Here is a 25,445-nt window from a genome sequence, read left to right on the forward strand (position 1 = left end):
CAAGTCCTAAAACAATTTGTGCAACTGTTTTTGAAATGGGACTCTTTCTTGTTTAGTTTTGTCTGAGGTCCATAGACAAGAGGAGTCAACCACTCACACATACTTAGAGAAAACGTGGTCAGGAACCAGCTGTGAGACTCTTAGCTTTACTCCAACAAGAGATGTTTTAAAGTTGGATAGGACAAAGTCAGAGACTAGGAAAACAGTTTTGAAAGAGCTGTGTGAATTCCACCTACACAAACCTCTTCACAGAAGTCTAGAGAAGGTTGATTCAATGAAACCACTTAGATTCAGTGGTGCTTATACTGGTCAAAACCTTGAAATTGAAAGAGGATAGTTCTCGTTCTCCCAAATTCAGTGTAATAATAAGAGGTTGCTTCTTTGGGTATGTCCTGTTCTCTTCTATGTGTGAAATCAAAAGATGCACTTATGTTTTATTTATGTGACCAAGGTATAGGACATGAAATAGCAAAAGCCAGAGCTGGCAGGGAGTTTACTTAGATCCTCCTGAAAGAGTTCCTTGAGTAGAGAAAATTGTTGGTAGAGAGAAGATAAAATGTAATTTTGCCTGCCTTGTATTTGCCAATGAGAAGAGATTTCCAAAAATGGGGACATGCTGGGGATTCGGAGGAGGCATACCTAAGAAAGAACTCTCTCCTTCTTTTGACAAAAAGAAGCAGTTTAAAATTCTGGAAGTCAGAGAACACCAATGCTGTATTACTATCACAGAACTGGTTAAGAAAGTCTTTTTGTACGTTTTACCTTCTCTTGGTATTCCTACTTCCACCATAGAAATGCCAGAGATATTTTCATGTTCGAAAAAATAAGAAGCAAAATAAGCAGAAAATTAAGAAAAAGTCATCATACTTCAATTTCCCACTTCGTGCAACCAGTTTGGAGCATGCTCAAGACGAGTTAAACAAACAAAAACAAGCAAAAACATTTTTTTTTTGCTCTGATTAGTTTAGATGCATTTTTATAATTACTATTTGTATTATTTACTTCTTAGAGCAATTTGAGGATCACAGCAAAATTGAGATAAATGTACAGAAATTTCTTATATATCTCTTGCTCCCACACATGCATAGCTTTCCCCACCATGAACATACCCCACCAGAAAATAATTTGAATTTAAGTAAAATAGAAATTATGGTCATTAGACTGGGGATAATAATTGATGAAATGGTCTTTTATTTATTTAATAAAAATAAACTAGTCAGTTTGTTTTGTTAGCAAAATCATTAGCACTTGCCCAAGATTTCCTCCAAAGGCCAAGGAAAACACGCCCCCCAACAATGTTTATTTGGAGTGGGCAATGATTTCTGGAGTGGGGTATGGGTCTGTGGAGAACAAAAGTTTTGGCCAAATATATCTCCCTCAACATATTAGTAAAAGAACAAATTATCCAAGAATTCAAGTAGACGATAAAGGAAATACAACCCCCAAATTGTTATCTCCCCTCTTTACACTTGTTTTAATCACGATTTAATCCTTTTTTTTTTTAATTTTCTGGTAAAACCCAGAAAATCTGACAGACGAATTCTAAAATACTTTTAGCTCTAATATTCTTTATTTGTTTTTGTAAAGTGTTCACTGGAAAATCAAATTTCATATGACATTTATATACACAAATAGATATTTCTTTTTTTTATTGACTGTATTCTACTTAACTGTATTTTTGCAGTTCTAAAATGTGTTCAAATTTTGTAAGATCTCTGACATCAGAATATCTTGCAACAAATGGCTTCTTTCAGTTATATTTATAGCATTTTTTTTTCTTTTTTAATGGTTCATAAAATGAAGACATATCATACAATTTAACAGCCAAAATCATATCAAACATATTAAATGTGTATCTCAAAGAATACAACAACAATAAAGCCAGCAAGAAAACAATGAGATGTTCATCCTTGCACCCTACAATTACTGTTGAAAGCTCAAGTGCACAACAAAACCAGAACAACTCCAAGCAATCAAAATTTTGAAGGAGACTCACCAGAGTTGGGATCAGAGTTGCCATCTGCTTCGGTCCTCTTGTCCGGAGAGGCCTGGTCATAGAATTCGTCCTGTGGCTGAACCAGAGGAAGAGGGTGTGAGATCAGGGTTCCACTACCCACCGGCTCGTGGTCTCCTAGACCACTGTCACTGCAGCTTTCCTGGGAGCCATCAGGGAGGTGAAACGTAACACGGCGCTGCGACTACAAAGAAGACCACAGGACATGCTGATTAACACTCCTCTCAAATAAAACAGACCTAGTGGAACACAAAATCAAAACACTTTCAACAAGTGACACAATGTAAAAGCAAAATAAACCAAACTAGGAGCAAAGCTAAGAACAAGTATTAATTATATGCCATTTACTATGTAATGGCCAACCAGCAAAATACCAAAAAGAATTTCAATCTTGTATAATTCACGACCTTAAAACTAAAGTTGGGGCTTTGAAAAGTGTAACAAGAGAGGCAAAACAAAACTAAACAAAACTCATACTAGTCGACAAAATTACAGAAAAAATTTAAATAAGATGAAATATGCAAATATGCTTTTGATAAATCTAAATAAATACTTAGAAAATGCAACATTTCATTTCTTTTGAATGGCCAGACACTGCACTTACTTGATGTTTTTAGCATAACATTTGTAGTCAATATATTTCCTACAGTACCGCCTGTCTTCTTCTTCTTCTTTTTTTTTTTTTTTTTGAGACAGAGTTTTGCTCTTGTTGCCCAGGCTGGAGTGCAATGGCGCGATCTTGTCTCACTGCAACTTCCGCCTCCCGGGTTCAAGTGATTCTCTTGCCTCAGCCTCCCAAGTAGCTGGGATTTCAGGCAGATACCACCATGCCTGGCTAATTTTTGTTTGTTTGTTTGTTTTTTGTTTTTTTGAGATGGAGTCTCGCTCTGTCGCCCAGACTGGAGTGCAGTGGCGCGATCTCAGCTCACTGCAAGCTCTGCCTCTCAGGTTCACGCCATTCTCCTGCCTCAGCCTCCCAAGCAGCTGAGACTACAGGCGCCCACCACCACTCCTGGCTAATTTTTTGTTTTTTTATTTGAGACGGAGTTTCACCGTGTTAGCCAGAATGGTCTCGATCTCCTGACCTTGTGATCCACCCACCTCGGCCTCCCAAAGTGCTAGGATTACAGGCGTGAGCCACTGCGCCCGGCCATGCCAGGCTAATTTTTTGGATTTTTAGTAGAGACGAGGTTTCACCATGTTGGCCAGGCTGAACTTGAACTCCTGACCTCAGGTGATCCGCCCGCCTCAGCTTCCCAAAGTGCTGGGATTACAGGCATGATCCACCATGCCCAGCACCCCTGCTATTTTTAAAGGACACCGTATCCATGTGAGTGTCCCTAAAGCAATACTGGAATAATTAATGAAAATTATTATTTGAAGAGTCTCGGATTCTACTGACTGAGCTAGCTGTGCTAAAATTATTATTTTAAATAACCAAGTTCTATGCAATTGCCATTGATATATATAAAAAGAAGACTATATTTTAAAAGAGATTAAATTAGAAATTATTCTTGCTCATTGACCCAGATATGACTCTAGTCTTTGGCTACACTGCTAGTAGAATAGAATATCCTAGTTGAAAGGTATTTGGAATATCACTTTGGTATCTATTTGCACAATGTCACTCTCAGATATGACCTAAAGTGTATACATGGTAACTTCAATAAACTGTAATGTTTACACAAAAAGTTATTTTATAAAAAATAATGAATAAATTTTAATGTTTCCTCAGCACAGATAAGTTTAGTTCTCTTAGAAAATGCTCTTTTAGCTGCTATGATCCCTGAAACTATCTATAATTACGTGAGGTGGAGATTTAGGCCTTAGAGAATTGTATGCGAGCAGTACATTTGTGTTATTTGAATAAACCTAGTTTTCTTTCTGCTTAGCAGCCAAAAGACCTTTCAATATCATGCCACATATGACCACTTAAATTCAGAATTAATAAAATGATGAATGTATATATCAAAAAATATATAATATACAAGTATATAATGTATAATATAATCATTTTCTAGTACCTAAAATTTGTGCTTTTCAAGACACAATTTATAGATTGTATCCATTTCAAAGAAAAAGGATTGCAGTTAGAAACAAAATGGTATAGATAGGTATAATGAAACTCTATGAATGCATACTTATAGACTGACAACCGAAGAGAGACTATATCCTGTGAGTCACTGGTTTGAATCCAGCTCAGAGTCATAATGGAGAAGAAATGATATCACTTTACTGCTGCTCAATGATCTGTGTGAAATGAGTTGATAGTTCAGTACATTTTTAATGAACTGATGGCAACATCATATAAACTATAATCATAAATAGTACTAATTGCTTCTATTGTAACACATTTCACCTTCATGCACATTTATCTCAAGAATATCATTCCCTTCTCAAAGGTTTTGAAACGTGCCTAGGTGAGTGCTATAGAGAAGGCAATCTAAGCCTGAATATTAATATCTGATATGTATTTCTTCCTGGATAAGAAAGATGATGCTACATGAGTATTTATTGTAGTGTTTACTCTCTTATATATATTTAACTCTTCAGGGAAAGTCAATAATACAAATATTTGCTATTTATGTTTCAATATGCCCTCAACCTATCAATATCCTTTTGTGATAAAGACTATACTAGGAAACACGCTGTTAACTATGGACGACTATCAAACATAGCTTTTACAGTGACTGATCTACTAAAAACTCATATATTTTAATGTATCTTTGGTATTATCTCTTGAGGAATACCTCTTAACTCTGGTGAGTAAAAAAAAAGTCAAGACTTAAGAGAAAAGCAATGAAACAAATGATTCTTGAATCTTTGTAAAGCATTTCTGGAAGTGCCTTAAGCCATTAGGAAGTTTATGTTTCATAGACAGAAGTAAAAAAGAAAAAAAATACATCTGTGATATTTTTAAACATAGTTAATACTGTTTTAATGACAATATTTCTTCCTCATAATGAATGTTTAAATATGCACCACTAGTTATACCTTAATCCTGCAGTTCTTGCAGGTTGTCCATGGAACAATTTTTTATTGAGCATCTACTGTATACCTGGTACAAAGATTACACTGAAAAGCAAAAGTAAAACATTGTTTTCCAAAATTATTTCAAATATAGCTTATTACAGTATGTTTCACATACACTACACTATTTTTCTTTAACATTTTATAAGTGAGAATAAGAAAAATGTAAGTTTATTATAAATTATTTGAAATGATACACTGTAAATTGGAGTGCTATAATGTTTAAACAATGGAGGCTTATAAAAATCTTTCTGAATTAATTTGACTCAGAGACATTTAAGTCTTAATTGGCAGATTTGTGCACAATTTATCAGTCTGATGGGAGGGAGAGTGGTGATGTGTATGGATTAAGAATCAGTACATGGATATTATGGTATGAAGCAAATTGATGAAACAAACCCATCTTTAATTTATCATCATAATGATTGATGCAAGCAAAAGAATATCTAAATTATCAAGGCAGATGTAAGGAGACGAACTGAGTAAACTGACATGCAGAAAAACAAAGACCAATAGGGTGTAGGAAACAAGGATTTTTGGTGTGTTTAAGGGCTCAGTAGTACTTGCTCTGGTTGAACTGCAGAGCACCAATTTAAAAAGAAGCCGGAACCAGACCTCATGGCTGTTGAATGAGTTCCTGGCTTTGAGAAATAGAAAATAACACCTTGCCTGTGGAAGTGTTGAAAGGCTAAAAATAGTGTTCCTGGTATGCAATACGTGACACATAGTAGACAGTGTTCCTGCTATGCAATACTTGACACATAGGAGATAGTCAATAATAAGTAGCTGTAATTATTGAAATTGAAAACTACATTTTTAAAGCTTATGGTCTATCTATGTTTGGCTGGTTTTAACTATGTGATTCCCTCACTCCCCCCTAGTTCACAAGAGAAATATGTGATCCACAGAATTTGGCATGCCTCACCATGCGCCCTATTGATCCTGTCAACTCAGGGCCTTCTCTGAGGTGACATAGCTCTTACTGTGGGGTGGGAAAGACTGAAAACCGGGAATACATGTTTTCTCCATGGAGAAGGTGAAGACTTGTCCATTATCCCTCCAGTACATCTATAAAGGCATATTCAGAGGAAAAAGAATTTACTTACTGCCTCCAAAAATTTTGCATCTTGTTTCATCTTTATGGAAATAAGCTCAGTCTGGGTTATAAATGCAGTCAAATCCTGACTAGCTGAAGACGGACGCCACATATTACAATAAGACTCCTTCAGCCTCTCCAGAGCTGGGCAGCTACATTTTGTTTTCCTAAGTCTATTTCTTGCCCATTCAATTTTCTCCTGTGGGAAATATTTTTATCATTACTCCTTCTGTCTGGTTAATTGTTTGCATGTCACATTTGTTTACCTGATTTATCATAGACAGGTTATATCCAGATTCTGGGCTGGCTTGAGAAAGAATAACATGAAAGAACTAACTACTAAGGCTTCCACACTTTATGTTCTGTCAGGACTGCCGCTATGAATCCTGATTAGGCAACGTTTGTATCAGAAGTTTTACTCTACACAATTAATAGTGCCATGTGTTCACACATAGGTGTGTACAGGGTCCTGAAAGTCAGAAGGTGACACACTGGTTGGGTTTGAGAAACACCACCAAGAACCTCTACAATACTTTTTTCTTCTTGCAGCTTAGAACAAAAGCAAAAGAAGGAACATTCAAGATGCCTAAAGAAGATATGCATGTCCGGCACTGAGCATTGTTCTTCAAGAGTCGCTGAAAGAGTGAGTCACCTGAGAAATCCCAATCATTGCTTGAATGTTTCTCTTATGTATTTCTTACTGGTATAGAATAGCATGCACAAGTGAATGAGTCACATTCAAGCCTACTATTTCAGTCTTATGAATTCAGAGACATTCCTATGTGCAAGGATTTGGGAGTAAATTTCATTGTTTTCTGCATAAAATAGTCTAAAGGTAAGAAAACAGTAAAATGTCTAATAGATGATTAATAAGTTATGTAATATCGTGTAAAGATTACACCATACAGTTGTGTTAAGTATTGACAATGCTAACAGTTATGTTAATTAATATGTATTGGCATAGAAAATATTTATAATCTATTGTTAAAGATAAAAACCAGGTTAATAAATATTTTGATAAATTGAATTTTGTTTTTGTTCATGTGTATTTATATGTGAATCTGCATAAGCTAATTTCTAACCATGCATATACCAAGTGTTTAAAGTAGTATTGTTTGGTCATGTGATGATGGTATTCAAAAACGTTATTATTTTGACCACACCAAAATTTCCACACATTATCTTTGTAATAATAAAACATATCCCAATTTTTAATTGTTTATCTTCATCACTTATAGAAAATTAGAGTTTAATCCAAAAGAACAGAAACATTTGATATATGGCATATGGGTTTTCCCTTGAGCTAAGGAATGCCAAACCATCTTCTGATCCCTTCTCTGTTATTCTCACTTCCATTCTTCACTTTCTTTACCTAGTTTTTTAATCATTGCAGTTAAAGATCCTTGCCTTCTCAGGTAACATGATAACAACATGAGTCTGGAACTAAGCCAATTATTACCAACTAAATAAGCCAATTATCTAATAATGACTGACATTTAAAATAATTATTGTCCAATGGAATGTTATACATTGATATTATGAAAATAGAAAAAAACAGTTATTTGTAATTGTTTAAATATGATTTTATATATAGAGAATCTTTAAATATCTTCTCATGGAAATATACCTAATTTTGATTTAATTCCCTTGCCAAGCTTAAGAAATAATATGTCGTTTATTTATCTATCATTCTAACTACATATCTATGTATCTGTCTATTGCTAAATAAATACACACACACACACAAACACACATACACACACGTCATCCAGAAAGTACTCAAGATGAAGTAAAATATAAAACCATGGTAAAATTTTATATTCAAACATGTTTTTGCTTTATCTCTGCATAAATCCAATAAATATTTGATTTTTCTTTATTTGAAATATTTTCATATATATCTCTTCTGAAGTAGCAAAGGAAATCATTCCAAAGAGGCTTGAGAAATATAGAGACCAGAAACTGCATTTTAACATGCATATTTCTTATAATATTCACTAAAAATATTTTGAACTTCCTTATTTTTATGAGAACACAATTTAATTGTGATTTATAAGTAACTGTCATAAGGGTAGTCTATGGTAAGTTCCTCAATAGCTTCTTACCATCTAAAATCAATACATGCACATATTTCCTCTTAATAAAATCCAAAACTCATTGTGGTTTAGAAAGTAAAGTAAATCGGACCCAAAAAGCGATCTATGGTTATGGCCTAATTTGCTATTACTCTGAATATGTGCAGACTCCACTTAAGTGTAACAAATATTAATACACACATGTACTTCATTCATGTTTGAAAGATGAGAATCAAACCTTAAGAAAAGATTTCTGAATTTATGATTTATGGAAATTACTAGTACCTATGTGTGTTCATTATCAAGGATAATAAATAGTTTTGAAGGATAAAATCACAAACACTTTTCTAGTGATGATAAATAAAATATTTTATGAGCTGAGAATTTTTTTATGAGTCATTTTATCATTTGTAGCTCGAAAATTGACTTAATTTTCTATGCTGTTTATTGGAAGTACTTACGTTAAAAATGGCTCCACTAATGTAGAAATTGCATCCTTTTTTGAGTGGGAAATTGTTTAGAAATTTAATTTTCTGGCGGGGCGTGGTGGCTCATGCCTGTATTCCCAGCACTTTGGGAGGCCGAGGCGGGAAGATCACGAGGTCAGGAGATCGAGACCATCCTGGGTAACACAGTGAAACCCCGTCTCTACTAAAAATACAAAACACTACCCTGCCGTGGTGGCGGGCGCCTGTGGTTCCAGCTACTCGGGAGACTGAGGGGACAGAATGGCATAAATCCAGAAGGTGGAGCTTGCAGTGAGCGAAGGTCGCGCTACCGCACTCCAGCCTGGGCAACAGAGTGAGACTCCGTCTCAAAAAAAAAAAAAAAAAAAAAAGAAATTTAATTTTTAATTTTCTATTTTAGCCTGTTACATTTTTTTAGACAAGGAAATAAGGTAAAGTGACTTGTCTATATAGGTTTCAATGAGAGAACAAAACTAAAAACTACAATCTCTGATTTCCAATATAAAGGTATTAGTACTGCTCATTCATCTCTTCACTTAAATAATTATTGAGTACCAACTATATGCTAGACACTATTCTAGCTGCTAATACTACAATGGTCAACAAGACAAATATTATATTCCACAACTTCCTAAATAAGATCATATTCTAAAAAGTAGAATTTCATTAAGCTCCTCGCCATCAGTCCTGACGACTGTTTTGACTAGCAGCTGTGTCACCTTTTCATAATGTCATTCTCTTCTAAATCTTGCAAACTATGCAGACTTAGGCAAGGTCAGTGCGTGAATGGGATACTTTCACTGTATTAATCAGCAGAAATCTAGGTAGGAAAAAAAGGCGAGGGGACTGTATCTGAGTTTATGCCAAAAAAAACCTGCAAAAAAATCTGTTTCCAGCCATAAATTAACATTCACTACCAATTTGTGAACATAACAAATAAGAGGAATATAAAAATATCAAAGACTGCTAGAGTAATTCTGGACTCAAAAACAGAATACATGTGAATTTTGCATGTCTTAATGAGCAATTTTTTTTCATCTAGGTAGTTACAAAAGTATTAACAACCTCAAATAATGAAATAATGATTGATCAAATCAAAAGTAGCAAATTTTTATGAGGAACATATACACATGACATGTTATGAACTTACAATAAATATTTATTTACTGAATGAAGATGAGTTAACCGGAATTGACGTAGGAAATCTAAACAGGACAGAGGAGAAATGAAATATTATTGTCCATCCTTCAGTGTGATTTCTCACGGGAAAAGTCCCCTGTCTCCTCTACAATAACTTTTAAGAACCCTGCCTTGTTTTAGAAGTTCCAAAGTGAAACATGATAACATTCCACTAGCTGTCAGCCTTTCCTCCTCTCCTCTTTGAATTTTTACATTTTGGACTATTTGGAGACAAATGGGAAGGTTCAGTTTGTGTTTGAGAAAAATATGCAACAACTTCACTGATCCTATTTGATAAATGTGAAGGTGTCAGCAATTTTAAAAAGAATTTTTTGATTCCTAGTTTTATGCATGTTATATAAAGTAGAAACTGGGCGCAGATGATAACTGGCCATTTAAAGTCAAGCAGTGTTTTCAGAGGAAGTGGAGGAGTTTGTCTGCACTATACTTACTGCTCTTTTAACCAGTTTGCTGTCTGCTGCTAAGCAACTGCTTCGTTTGAGGATAGAGCTGTCAGCTTTTGCTCTAACTTACTACTCAACTGCATGCTTAGTTGTGGAGACTTGTTTTCATGTGTGTGGAAAACTCACATGGACTTAAACTTGGCCTGTTTGATTTGTAAATGTCTTTTTGTGAAATGAGTTCCTCAAACTAAGGATCTGCATTTTGTCTGGGATTTGTAAAGTGTATCAAATATCTCTTAGGACTCCCTGTGGTAGAGGACTCATATTAATGTCATATGGTGATAAGTAGTATACTGTAATTTGATATTTATTTCTTATGATTTCAGTTAAGTAGCATTTTATCATGTGAAAAAACAATTGGTAGATTTAAGAAACTTGAGAGAAAAATATACTGTGTACTCATTTTGGGTGCAGTCTTGGTGCTTCAATTTAAACATTCGAAACAAACATAAAACAAAACAAAACAAAACAAACTCTCCTCTACATCTTTTTCCCCTGTGGGATATTAGAGAGGAAAAAAAAAGAAAAGAAAAAACGGTTCTGAATCAACTTCCCTTTATGGTTTGGGGACATCGCCCTACCCTTATAAGCCTCCTCAGGGGTTCAAAGCAAACAGAGAGGATTAAAAATTGTCTGCATTGTTGTTGATTTGCTTCTTACATTCTTATTTATTAGTTCCTGCTATCAGAAACGTCCTCAACCTATTTCTCATTGCCCAGTAGGAATGCGGTACTTTATCTGAGCATATGAAATATAAAATGACTACATTAAACAGGAGCAGCTGTTCCTGAATCTGCAAGCAGAATTTTGCATCTATAAATGATATGTACAGAAATATGGAGGAAAAAACCCAGCAAGAGTCCTTTCCAATTTAGTTTTGTAGAAAAAACAAATCCAACTGACAAAGTAAGTTACCCCTACCATATTTACAAAATCAGCATACGTGATGGTTGTAGCAATTTAATTATAAATTACATTAAATTATCACTATTATTAGGTAAATATATAGACGTCAGAGATACAACATATGGTCTTAGAAAAAGGAGGCTTTACTTTGGATAACAATGTATCACTACAAAATGTAGGATAAACCTCTTGTCAATGTTTATGACAAAAATGGAATCTGATTCAGTGTCTACTATTCAAGAATTTGTCTCAGTTCCCTGTAGCAGATTTTACAAAAGAAGTAATGGGAATCCCCCTAGCATTCCCCTTGTTAATAATTCTCTATACAAAATAAGACTTGTAAAACCAAAGTAGGCCACGGTTTCAAAGTAAGTTGCAACTTTTAGGACATAGCCCCAATTTCATACAATAATTAACCTCAGACTATGGCCACTTGACTGGGAAAAAAGTTTAAACAGGCACACATCCAAGCAAAGACACACACACACACACACACACACACACTCACACACACATCTAAATGTGCTTTAAACTTTCCTCATGTATTACAGAAAAAGGAAAAGATTGTAATTACCTAGTAAGAATGAAAACTAGTAATTCAAGCCTTTAAAGGACAGATAATGTTATTCCAAGCTAGAGAATGAAACACAAATAGAGAGGTTGAAGAAGTGATCTCTGCAGAAAGTCTCTGAGAAGTATTATTACTGCACAATAAGGTTGTTTGAAAAATGCTCATGAAAGATTGTTAATTTGCACCTATAATGTAGCATAATCTGTTTCAACTGATCTTATATCACACAATTCAGTTTTATTTCATTTATTTAACTTTTGGATTTTTTTTTTTTTTTTTCTGGTGTCTCGCTCTGTCTCCCAGGCTGGAGTGTGATGGCACAATCTTGGCTCACTACAACCTCCACCTCCTGGGTTCAAGCAATTCTCTGGCCTCAGCATCCGGAGTAGCTGGGATCACAGGAACTTTCCATAGCATCCAGCTAATTTTTGTATTTTTAAAAGAGATGGGGTTTCACCATGTTGGCCAGGCTGGTCTCTAACTCCTGACCTCAAAAATAGTGAAGGAGTAAGAAGCTCTTTGCAATAGTCCTAGATATATATAGCACTGGATATATAATGGATATATAGCACTGACAGACCATGGATTATGATTAAGTCTGAGCCATCAGTCACATCTTTTTCAGCAAAAAAAGAAAAACGTCAGTGGGAATGATGTGTCCCTGTAGCATAGCTTCCTAGTCTATGATTCAAGGAGACAGCCATATAACTATTAATTAGCATAGGATTCACAAAAACAAGCAGTCACATTAAAGAACTTGATCCTCTTCAGTAGGTTAATGAGAGGATTAATTTGTATGGAGAAAGTGCATGGTCGTGCATAGTCTACAAAATGTAGGTAAAGATCCTAATTACACTGCAGGGTATGGAAATATGTGCATGCAAGAACAGAACATGGCAATGACACTATTGACAAATTACCTCATTCTCTCCTCCAGACTCTACGAAAAGCATGACATGTATTTGAGAAATGTTTTCCAGAATGGAGGACAGAGGGGAAACAATAGATTTGGAAAGGACTGTCTCTAGCCATATAAAGGACACAAAAAAGCATCCTTTGAATTTCATCTTAAATCTTAGACTTATTAATAAATGATATGAAGGGACAGATAGATGATGGATGGACAGAGAGATATAGGTAGTTAAATAAATAGAAATATCCATATGGATTGACTATCCAATGCAAAGCTGTGTCTGTAGTTAACTACCAAATAAAAAAAGAAAGTTACGAAAAATTCATTTATTTCTTCTTAGTAATGGTATTGTGGTATTATGAAGTGCAAGCATATTCCAACTGGACTTCTTTTAATTTTCTCAAAGGGTGTCAATAAAAATGTTTGCAGTTGAAATATTTTGATTAGAAATGTACAATATTCAAGCACTATTTCTTTACTTCCAGTTATGTAAGTGAAGAACAAAATAAAGATACGTTTAGGATGTAGATAAAATGTATATATACATTTGTGAACACATGTATAGGTCTCTATATATTTATGTAACAAAACTGATGCACAAATACCAATACAAACGTACTATTTGTGTCTTAAAATGCAGACTTTATATTTTTAGACAGTAAAATTGTCAAACATTTCTGAGACCTTTACTTATTAATGTTGAAAATAAAATCCAAACTTTATTAACTGAATCTCAAAAAGCCTAAATTAATGAAGATAAATTCTGATACATGTTATAGTCCAAAAAAGCCCTTTTTGGCTATGTTCGGTGCCAGGCAACATATAGCCTGACCAGGTAACAAAAAATTACTTGTTTAGAAATATTTCATTGAGTGTAGAATTTATCATATGCAATTGTGGTTATAAGATGAGAAAAACACATCCCGAATTAACAGAAATCTTATAAAGTATCTATTCTATTCTTTGTTAGGTACTTAATGATTCATATGTTATGGCAGTAATACCACTAGATTCTTTAAAGTTTTCAAATTTGTAGTTTTGAATTGTTTTGAGACCTTGCATATTATAGGACACAGCCTCAAGGGGTCAACACTTTGCCTTTCATGACCTGATTTTATTTTATTTTTTTGAAACAGCTAAAATACATTAGTAGTAGTGAACAGTACTTTTTAAAAAAGAAATTATAAAGTAAAAATGGCACATTTTCTTCAGTAGCTTAACAATTATATTTGAGGACCTTTACAAAAGTGGAATTCCAAAATATTTTGAGAAATCACAATATTAAGTGTAGCTATGAATGAGGACAAATTTGAAGGACAGCACTCATTTACATGCATAATTTCTGTTCTTTAAATAAAGATCGGTCTCAATTTTATTCTCAACTTACATGCAGAAATGTTCTTTTTGGATTATAAATTTAGTAATAATAGTAAAGGCAGTATGGTATGAGATAATGTGATGAATAGTGGACTTCATAAGGGGTTTTGAATCATAGAAATCTGAGAAAAAGCTTATGAAACAAGTTTTCAACATACATATTGAAAAGTAACAGATATGGAAATAATATCAAGATATTTTGGGAAGTTTTAATAAGCATTAATCAGTAGATGGAAAAACACGGACATCTTGATAAGCTGGAGGAAAATATGTTTTAAGCCTCTCTCGCTTTGAAAAATGTAGTATGTAACTACTACTCTACTCTGCTAGAATCAGTGTCCTTACAGTGATCTTAAGGAAACAGAAACTAACCCAGTTGGAATAAACATGAATAAGATTTTATATCTCTTTTCTGCTGGGGAGAAGAGTCTTTGCTCTGAACAGTCGAAGTAGCTGGACTTCATTTTTTTTTAACCCACCTATTATTTCAGACAGTCACTGTGACTTTGGTTCTGATATTTGAAACAAAAATCACTCCTACATTTCAGCTATAACTGCTACTCGCCCTATGGATTTTCAGTTAGTCTGTCCTTTGAAAACATTACCGAGTCACCTATCTCAGTTATTTGTGTACTAGGGATAATTTGTTTCCTCTGGATACAAATATAAAATTCAAACATATGTCAAGAACTTCTATATGTCAAAAGCTTCTGTAAGTTTAGGTAGCTTCTGTAAAATACTGAATTGTACCAAAAAATGTAGTTACTTTAGAAGGCATGACATTCTCAAGCATTATGTTCTAAATGTGGATAGAGCAATCTAGAAGGTAAACATCCTAAAACAGTAGCAATATGTTTTTTGAAGATAAAAATGTAAACACTAGTAAGTTCTCTTGACTCTAAGATCTAAACGATGTACACAGAATTGCCTTCTCATTTTTGTCTAGGGCAGAGAGGGAAAGATAGTTTCAAAATAAAGTGTGTGCAAAATTTCCCACACCTGGGGGATCTTACTGTCTAATACATTTGGCCTGTACGTTAAAATTCAAGAACAATAAAACAGCCTGCAATTAGAAAAAAAACATTAATTTTTCTAAAATTTATACATAGGCTCACAAATATCAGAAATACATCATTGTATGTATATAATGTTAAAGATGATGAACAAATTGCTAGTCTGAAATAACTTTTTCAATGAAATTATTATGGTCAACGGTTGCTTAAAAATGTGTATTGAAACAAAATGGAGGAGAAATAAAAACAAATAAAAGAAAAATTTTATTATCTAGGTTTTAAAAAAAACCCGTAAAACACAATGAGTTAACACGAACATAAACTATAGATTTTATTAATAAAAATGCATCAATACTGGTTCATCATATGTAATAGATGTCACACTCATGCAAAATGTTAATCGTAGGGAAAACTGTGTTCAATAAGACAGTGTATATAAGAATTCTTTGTACTTTCGGCACGATTTTTCTGTCAGCCTAAAACTGCCCTAAAAATAGTCTTTAAAAAAAAAGATCACAAAGACAAAGTAGACAAACTTTTGTAGTAAAAATAAGAGACTTTGGGCAAACTTCAAATAATTTAAATGATAGCACTGTTCTATATTATGTTGAAACTTATTTCTATTGAGCCTGTGTGCATGAGAGCATGTATGTGTGTTAGTGATATAGATAATTATGTATCATCATTCTTATATTTAGCCCTGAATGAGCCATTTTACATCAGTCATCAAGGCTCTATATTCATATAATTACATGTATTTCAAAAAAAGTACTTCTGCTTCCACAAATTTGTAATTGCGGTCCTCAGTAGTCCTTGACTTCTATTTTTTAATTTTTTAAACAGTATAGACTTTAAAGTTTCTACATTAAATAGACATTTAAAAATATTTTATAATGATTTAAAGAAATATTTATTATCCAAGAGACATATTTCAGAGAGTTAACTTCATGAAGATGAAATGAAATGCTCCTCATATCAGAAAATAATTCTGATCTAGTTCATGTCCTGGTCTGACAGATGGAACAAGACAGATGATGGCACTTTGAGAATTAAGAAATCACCTTTCCTGGAATACATCGTAGAGCTGTCTGTAGAAGGCATCTTATCTGAGGCTTCACCAGCTGATAAAGCACACAGAGAATGCAGTTCAGACATCTTGTTTTATCACTGACTTTTCATAGGTACAAAAATCTAGAAGAGTTTCATCAGACTTGCAGTTTGGGTGATAACCAATCAAACACAGCAGTTCAGCAATATTAGTTACTAAGAAACTCTGATAGAAAAAAGTTATTTTAGTGCAAGAGTATGATCTTATGACCCCTTCCTCCTCCCCATCACCCCATATATATATAATCACCCATAATGTTTGTAGGGCAAAACTGTTAGAAGAAAAAAGTACAATCACAGTGTTTCTGGTAAAAGAAGAAGTTGAAAATGAATGATTTGAGATATAAATATATTTTAGCAACATTGTTTTAAAACTTCCAATCTATTCTCCTTACTAATTTCATTACTATTTTCCAAAATTCATGTAACAGACATTCATATTTAAAAAATAGAGTACAAGAGAAAGTAGCTAAATTATGAGTCCTTACAAAACTGATATTTTTAAAACTAAAACATACAAAGAATTTGAAAACATGGAAAATGCCTGCTAAAATAGAAGGATATAAGATATACTTGTAAATGTGGAGAACCATATTCTAGGAAAGAGAAGTTTAAGAACAGTTGAGACTCCCTACAGCTTTTTAGTCAGCTATTCAACAAAAACTGTTGATCACCTACTTCTATCAGAGACCCTGTTAGATACTGAAATTTTTGTCAATCAAGAATGGTATAGTCCCTCCATTCATAATGTTTATAAAGTAGTAAATGAAATAGACTAGAACTAGTAACTACAAATGAAACAGGTATTATGAAGAAGAAATTCAGGGTACAATAGAAATAAGTAATAGAAAGATCCAATCTATACAGGGAAGTCTTCCAATAAGGGATATAGCAGGACATGAAGGGCCACTTGGCTTACACTGAGAGGCTACAATTCATAGTCCCACTAGCTTATAATTCTATGCAAAACAATGAAATAATAATTCTACAAAAGCAGCCTCTTGTTAGCTTTGTTTGCATTCCTGTGTGGAACACAAACTCTGTATACCTGAAATAAAACTAATAAGAAAGATTCTAGATGTTACTGAAACGTTTCCCAAAGCTCCCAAAGTTCTCTTGATTTTTACTCTGTCCACCTAAATACATTAACATCAACATAGATGTAGTGATGCTTACCTTTTCAGGATTGAATTATTAAGTTGCAATAATGCTGGGTGCTTAATAATTCTATCCTGTATACTCTCTATTTTTCCTTTCAGGATTTCTTAGGATAGCTGAGATTTTCACTGTATTTTCTGAAATTATTATCAAAATCATACATTAAGAAAATTATGACCAGCTATAGCTAGAAATAGAAATTTCTAAAAGGCAGGGACCATGTCTTATTGGAATTGATATTCTCGCACTTCACATCATGCTTAGCACATGACAGGCACTTGAAATACGTGTTGAATGAAAATATACAACCATGTACATAATCAAAAACTATTTTTTCCTTAATGACAGTGAAATGAAATAACTGACTTGACTTCTTTTTTTAAACATGAAAAACATGTTACTTATCAGCTCAGAAAAAAATACTGAAGAGATGGAGCAAGATGGCTGAATAGAAGCCTTCACCAATCATATTCTACACAGAACACCAAATTGAATAACTATCCACACAAAAAAGCACCTTCATAAAAACCAAAAGTCAAATGAATGATCACAATACCTGGTTTTAACTTTATATCATTGAAAGAGGCATTGAAGAGGGGTAGAAAAGAAAGTCTTGAATTGCCAACACCACCCCTCTTCCATGCCCCAGCAGTGATCTTGTGGTGCGGAGACAGAATCTGTACACTTAAGGGAGGGAGAGCGCAGTGATCGTGAGACTTTGCATTGGAACTCGGTGCTGCCCTGTCACAGTGGAAAGCAACACTGGGCAGAACTCAGCCAGTGCCCATGGAGAGAACATTTAGACCAGCCCTAGCCAGAGGAGAATCACCCATCTCAGTGGTCAGGAGTGAGTTCCAGTAAGCTTTGCCACCAAGACCTAAAGTGCTCTGGAGTGCTAAATAAACTTCAAAGGCAGTCTAGGGCACAAGGACTGCAAATCCTAACCAAATTCTGATGCTATTCTGAGCTTGAAGCCAGTGGACTTGGGGAGCATGTGACTTAGTGAGACACCAGCCAGGGTTTCCAAAGGAGTGCTTGCACTATCCTCACCCAACCCCAGGCAGTATAGCTTGTGACTCCAGGGGAGACTTCCTCCTTTATTTGAGGTGAGGAGAGGGAAGAGTAAAGAGGACTTTGTCTTGCAACTTGCTTACAAGCTCAACCATAGTAGGATAGATCACCAGGCAGAGTCTTGAGGCCCCCAATCCAGGCCCTAGCTGCCAGAGGACATTTCTAGATACTCCCTGGGCCAAAAGGAAAACTGCTGCCTTGAAGGGAAGGACCTATTCCTGGCAAGATTAATCACCTGCTGACTAAAGAGCCCTTGGGTCCTGAAAAATCAGCAGCGGCAGCCAGGTAGTACTCGTCATAGCCCTTGTGTGAAACTCAGAGATGTGGTGGCTTCAGCTATGACCCAGAACATTCCCAGCTGTGGTGGTTATGGGAGAGAAAAATCTTTCTGCTTGAGAAGGTGAGAGAGAAGAGTAAAGGGGGCTTTGTCTTGCAGCTTAGGTACCACCTCAGCCACAGGAGGATAAAACATCAAGGGGGTTCTTGAATTCTCTGATTTCAGGCATTGGCTGTTAGATAGCATTTCTCTACCTGCCCCGGGCTAGAGAGGAGCCCATTGCCTTGAAGGGAGTGTCCCATACCCAAGACTATTCACCAGAAGCTGACTGAAGAGACTTTGGGTCTTGAGTGAACATCAGTGGCAGGCAGGCAGTACTTGCTGTGGGCCTGGCAAAGTGATGGCCGGGGGAAGAAATTCAACTGCTTGTGCAAAGAAGAAGGAACAGTGGGAAAAAACTTGTCTTTTGGCTTGGGTGCCAGCTCAACCACAGTAAAATAGTGCACCAGTTAGATTCCTAAGGTTTCCAATTCCAGGCTCTGGCTTCCAGACAGCATCCCTGAATCTGCCTGGAGCCAGGATAAATTCACCACTCTGAAGAGAAGGACACAACCTAGTTGGCTTTGCCACCTGCTGACTGTACAGTGCTAGGGCCTTGGGCAGACATAGGTGGTACCCAAGCAGTGGTTACCACAGACTAAGGGTGAGACCCAGTGCTGTGCTGGCTTCAGGTCTGAACGAGCACAGTCACAGTGGTGGGGTGGCCACAGAAGTGCTTGAGTCACCCCTCCTCCAGCTCCAGGTAGCTCAGCACAGAGAGAGAGACTCCATTTGTTCAGGAGAAAGTAAGGGAACAGAACAAGATTTTCTGCCTGGTAATCCAGAGAATTCTTCTGGGCTTTATCCAAGACCACCAAGGTGGTACCTTCAAAAGTCAGCAAGAGTCACAGTGTTATTGACAATGGGGTGCCCCCTAATACAGATACAGCTGCAATGATCAAAAACTTAGGTCACAACACCCAAGTCCCTTTGAATACCTGGAAACCCTTTCCAACAAGGATGGATATAACAAAACAAAAGCCCAGACTGTGAAAACTACAATAAATACCCAACTTTTCAATGCCCAGACACCAACAAACATTCACAAGTATCAAGAGCATCCAAGAAAATCTGACCTCACTAAAAAAAACTAAAGAAGGCATCAGGGATCAATCCTGGAGAGACAGAGATATTTGACCTTCAAGACAGAGATTCAAAGTAGCTATTTTTAGGAAAGTCAATGAAATTCAAAATGACACAGAGAAGAAATTCAGAATCCTACCAGACATATTTAACAGAAAGTCTGAAAAAATTTTAAAAAACCAAGCAGAATGCTAGACATACTAAAGAATTTGTCAGAGTCTGTTAACTGTAGAATTGATCAAGCAGAAGAATTAGTGAGCGTGAAGACAGGCTACTTAAAACTACACTGTCAGAAGAGACTAAAAAAGAATGAATAAAAAAGATTGAAGTCTTCCTACAAGATCTAGAAAATGGCCTAAAAAGGGCACATCTAAGATTGACTGGTCTTAAAGAGGAGGTAGGGGTGGGGGGAAAAGATTATTCAAAGGGATAATTACTGTAAACTTCCCTAACATAGAGGACATATCAAAATTCAAGTACAATAGTTTATATCAGAACACCAATCAGATTTAACTCAAATAAGACTACTTCAAGACATTTAATAATCAAATTATCAAAGGCCAAGGATAAAGAAAGGGTCTAAAAGCAGCAAGAGCAAATAAATGTATGATACAATGGAGCTCCAGAACGTCTGGCAGCAGACTCTTCAGTGGAAACCCTATGGGCCAGGAGAGAGTAGCATGACGTATTTGAAGCGCAAAAGAAAAAGAAAAAAACCCTTTTATCCTAGAATAGTATATCAAACAAAATATCTTTCAAACATGAAGGACAAATAAAGAGTTTCCCAGAAAAACAAAAGTTAAGGGATTTCGTCAACACCAGACCTGCCCTAAAATAAATGCTAAAGGGAATTCTTCAGTCAGAGAGAAAATGGTGTTAATGAACAATAAGAAGTCATCTGAAGGTACAACTCACTGGTAATAGTAAGTAAACAGAAAAACACAGAATTTTATAACACTGTTTTTGTGGTGTTTAAACTACTCATTTCCTGAGTAGAAAGACTAGAAGATGCATTGATCAAAAATAATAACTAACTACATTCACATTTCACCACATCAATGGTACAAAAAGATATAAATAGAAACAACAAAAAGGTAAAAAGCAGGGGGGCAAAGTTAAAGTGTAGAGTCTTTATTAGTTTCCTCTTCACTCACTTGTTTGTTTGCTTAGGCAATCTGTGTTAGTTATCATTATTTTACAATAATGCATTATAAGATATTATTTAGAAGCCTCATAGTAACCTCAAATTAAAACACACACACACACACACGCGCACACACACACACACAACAGACACACAAAAAAATAAAAAGCAAGGAATTCAAACATACCACCATATAAAATCACCTTCAGTAAAAGGAAGACAGGAAGAAAAGAAATAAGAGTAGGCCACAAAACAACCAGAATACAACAAACGGTAGGAGTAAATCTTTACTTACCAATAACATTGACTATAAATGAACTAAACTTCCAATTAAAAGAAATAGAGTAGCTGAATGAAAAAATAAGAGCCAATGATCTGTTGCCTGCAATAAACACACTTTACCCATAAAGACACACCTAGCCTGAAAATAAAGGGATAGGAAAAGACATTCTATGCAAATGGAAACCAAAAGAGAACAGAGTAGCAATATTTATAACAAACAAAATAGATTTCAAGAAGAAAACTCTAAAAGAGATACAGAAGGCCATTATATAATGATAAAGAGGTCAATTCAGCAAGAATATATAACAATTGTAAATTTATATGTACTTAGCAATGGAGCACCCAGATTTATAAAACAAATGTTATTATAACTAAAGAAAGAGATAGACCTCAATACAATAATAGCTCTTATTATATATATAATAGCTCTTATTATATATATAATAGCACCCCACTTTCAACGTTAAAAAGATCAACCACACAGAAAATCAACGAAGAGCAAAGGGATGTTGTCTTGCAAAGTCCCCTTTACAGTGGACTTAATATTCCCTATAGACCAATTGGACTTAATGTACACTATAGACAATTGAATTTATTGTGCACTATAGAGCAAAAGGGCCTAATAGATATTATATAATATTTCATCCAACAGCTACAAAATACATATTGTTCTCCACAGCACATGAATCATTCTCAAGAGTAGACCATATGTCAGGCCACAAGACAAGTCTCAAAAGTTTAAAAAAATTGAAATTATATCAAGTATCTTCTCTGATCACAGTAGCATAAACTAGAGATCAATAACATGAAGAGTTTTGGAAACTATACAAATACATGAAAATTAAATAACACATGCCTGAATGACCAGAAGGTGAGTGAAGAAATTAAGAAGGAAATTTTTTAAGTTTTGAAACACATAATTATGGAAACACAACATACCAAAACCTATGGGATACAGCAAAAACAACACTAAAAGTAAAGTTTATAGGTATAAGTGCCTACATCAAAAAAGCAGAGAAACTTCGAGTAAACAACCTAACAATGAATCTTAGAGAACTAGAAAAGAAAGACTAAAGCAAACCCAAGTTAGTAGAAGAAAAAAATAATAATAAAGATCAAGGGAGAAATAAATGAAACAAAAAAAGTACAATTGATCAATGAAACAAAAAAAAGTTTTTTATAAATAAAATCCACAAAGCTTTAGCCAGACCAAAAAAAGAGAGAGAAGACCCAAATAAACAAATTAGAGATGAAAACAGAGACATTACCACTGATACGGCAGAATCAAAGAACTAGAGGCTACAGGCAAATATAAGCAACTATGTGCCAATAAATTGGAAAACCTATAGGAAATGAATAAATTCCCAGACACATACAACCTACAAAGATTGAACTATGAAGAAATCCAAAACCTGAACATACCAATAACAAGTAATGAGATCAAAGCTGTAATAAAGTAATAAAAAGTGTGCCAGCAAACTAAAGCCTAAGACCCAATGATTTCACCATTAGATTTTACTAAACATTTATTTAAAGAACTAATACCAATCCTACTAAAACTATTCCAAAAAATAGATGAGGAAGGAATGCCCCCAAACTCATTCGACGAGGCCAGATTTACACTGATACCAAAACCTGACAAAAACACATTAAAAACAGAAAAATATAAACCAATATCCCTGATGAACATTGATGCAAATATCCTCAACAGAATTCTAGCAAATCAAGTTCAACAACACATTAAAGGTAACTCATTATGATCCAGTGTGATTTATCCTAGGGATATAATAATGGTTCAATATATGCAAATTTCTCAAGGTGATACATCATCTCAAGAGAATGAAAAGCAAAACCGTATGATCCTTTCAGCTGGTGCTGAAAAAGCTTTTGATAAAGTTCAATACCCTTTATGATAAAAACACTCAAAAAACTGGGTAGAGAAATAACATACCTCAATACAATAAAACCATATATGATAGACCCAGAGCTAGTATCATACTGAATGGAGAAAACTGAAAACCTTTCCTGTAAGATTTGGAAGAAGGATGCCCATCTTCATCACTGTTATTCAACATATTTCTGGAAATCCTAGCTAGAACAATTACACAAGAGAAAGAAATAAAGGGAATCCACACTGGAAAAGAAGAAGCCAATTGTCCCTGTTTGCAGATAAAGAACCTAAAGACTCAATCAAAACATGATTAGAACTGATAAACAAATTCAGTAAAGCTACAGGATACAAAATTGACATATAGAAATCAGTAGCATTTATTTATGCCAACAGCGAACAATCTGAAAAAGAAATCAAGAAAATAATCCCATTTACGATAGTCACACAAAAAATAAAATACCTAGGATTTAACTTAACCAAGTAATTGAAAGATATCTTCAATGAAAATTGTAAAACATTGATAAAAGAAATTAAAGAGGACACACAAAAAAGGAAAGGTATCTATGTTCATGAATTGGAAGAATCAATATTGTTAAAATGTGCAATTACCTAAAGTAATATACAGAGTCAGTTCAATTTGTAAACAAAAAAAATGCAATGATATTCTTCACAAAATACTATTTTTAAAAAGTCCTAAAATTTATATGGAACCACAAATTACCCAAAACAATCCTGAGCAAAAACAATCAACTGGAGGAATCACATTATCTGACTTCAAATTGTACTACAAATCTATAGAATCCAAAATAGCATGGTATTGGCATGAAAAAGACATATTTACCAATGGAACAGAATAGAGAACAAATGGAGAAGCAAAATAGAGACACAAATCCGTACATCCACAGTGAACTCATTTTTGACAAAGGTATCAAGAACATACATTGAGGGAAAGGATAGTGTCTTCAATAAAAGATGCCATGAAAACTGCATATCCACATGCAGACGAGTGAAACTAGATTTCTATCTCTTGCCATATACAAACATCAAATAAAATGGATTAAAGACTTAAATCTAAGACCCTAAACCATGAAACTATTAAAGAAAACACTAGGGAAACTCTCCTGGACAGTGGTATGGGCAAAGATTTCTTAATAATACCCTATAAGTACAGACAATCAAAGCGAAATAGACAAATGAGATCACATCAAGTTAAAAAGCTTCTTCACAGCAAAGGAAAGTCTGTTGTCTAACAAAGTGAAGAGACAGTCCACTGAATGAGAGAAAATATTGGCAAACTATCCATCTGACAAGGTACTAATAACCAGACTACATAAGGAGCTCAAATAAGTCAATAGGAAAAAAAAACCCTATTAATCTGATTGTAAAATGGTCTAAAGATCTGAATAGACATTTCTCAAAAGAAGACATACATATGGCAAACAGGTAAATGAAAAGGTGCTCAACATCATTGATCATCAGAGAAATGTACATCAAAACTACAATGAGATATCATCTCACCCCAGTTAAAATGGCATTTTTCCAAAAGACAGGTTATAACAAATGCTGGCGAGGTTGTGGAGAGTAGGGAAGCCTGGTACACTGTTGGTGGGAATGTAAATTAGTACAATCACTATGGAGAACAGTTTGGAGGTCCCTCAAAAAAAGTAAAAATAGAGCTACCGTATGATCCAGTCATCCCTCTGTGAGGTATATACCCAAAAGAAAGAAAATCAGTATGTCAAAGAGATAGCTGCACTCCCATGTTTATTGCAGCACTATTCACAATTGCTAGGATCCAGGATCAACCTTAAGTGTCCATCAGCACACAAATAGATAAAGAAAATGTGGTCCATATACACAATGGAGTATTATGCAGATAAAAAAGAATGAGATCCTATCACTTGCAACAACATGGATGGAACTGGAGGTTATTATGTTAAGTTGAAATAAGCCAGGCACAGAAAGACAAACTTCAAATGTTCTCACTTATCTGTGGGAGCTAAAAATCAAAACAACAGAACTCATGGAGATAGAGAGTAGAAGAATGGTTACCAGGGACTGGGAAGGGTAGTGGTGGAGTTGGAGACATGGGAATGGTTAATGGGTACAAAAATATAGTTAGAAAGAATGAATATAATCTAGTATTTCATAGCACAACAGGGCAATTACAGTCAATAATAATTTATTGTATATTTTAGAATTACTGTAAGAGTATAATTGGGTCATTT

At 34.7% G+C, this 25,445-nt stretch overlaps 1 protein-coding gene across 8 annotated transcripts in view; it reads right to left on the reverse strand.

Moving 5' to 3' along the window:
- The window catches only part of PCDH9 (protocadherin 9), a 957,408-nt gene that overhangs the window by 349,933 nt on the left and 582,030 nt on the right, over positions 1–25,445 (reverse strand). For 5 of the 8 annotated variants that reach the window (XR_001896925.3, XM_017951287.3, XM_017951286.3 and 2 more), the window contains one exon: positions 1,997–2,198. Coding sequence is in view for 7 of the 8 variants with exons in the window: in XM_017951287.3 (XP_017806776.1) it covers positions 1,997–2,198 (202 nt within the window). In the remaining variant the exon portion in view is untranslated. The remainder of the gene's footprint in view (positions 1–1,996; positions 2,199–25,445) is intronic. The other 3 variants (XM_017951290.3, XM_017951289.3, XM_017951288.3) reach the window with 1 other exon arrangement.

This window comes from Papio anubis, chromosome 15, assembly GCF_008728515.1.
Source record: "Papio anubis isolate 15944 chromosome 15, Panubis1.0, whole genome shotgun sequence".
NCBI lineage: Eukaryota > Metazoa > Chordata > Mammalia > Primates > Cercopithecidae > Papio > Papio anubis.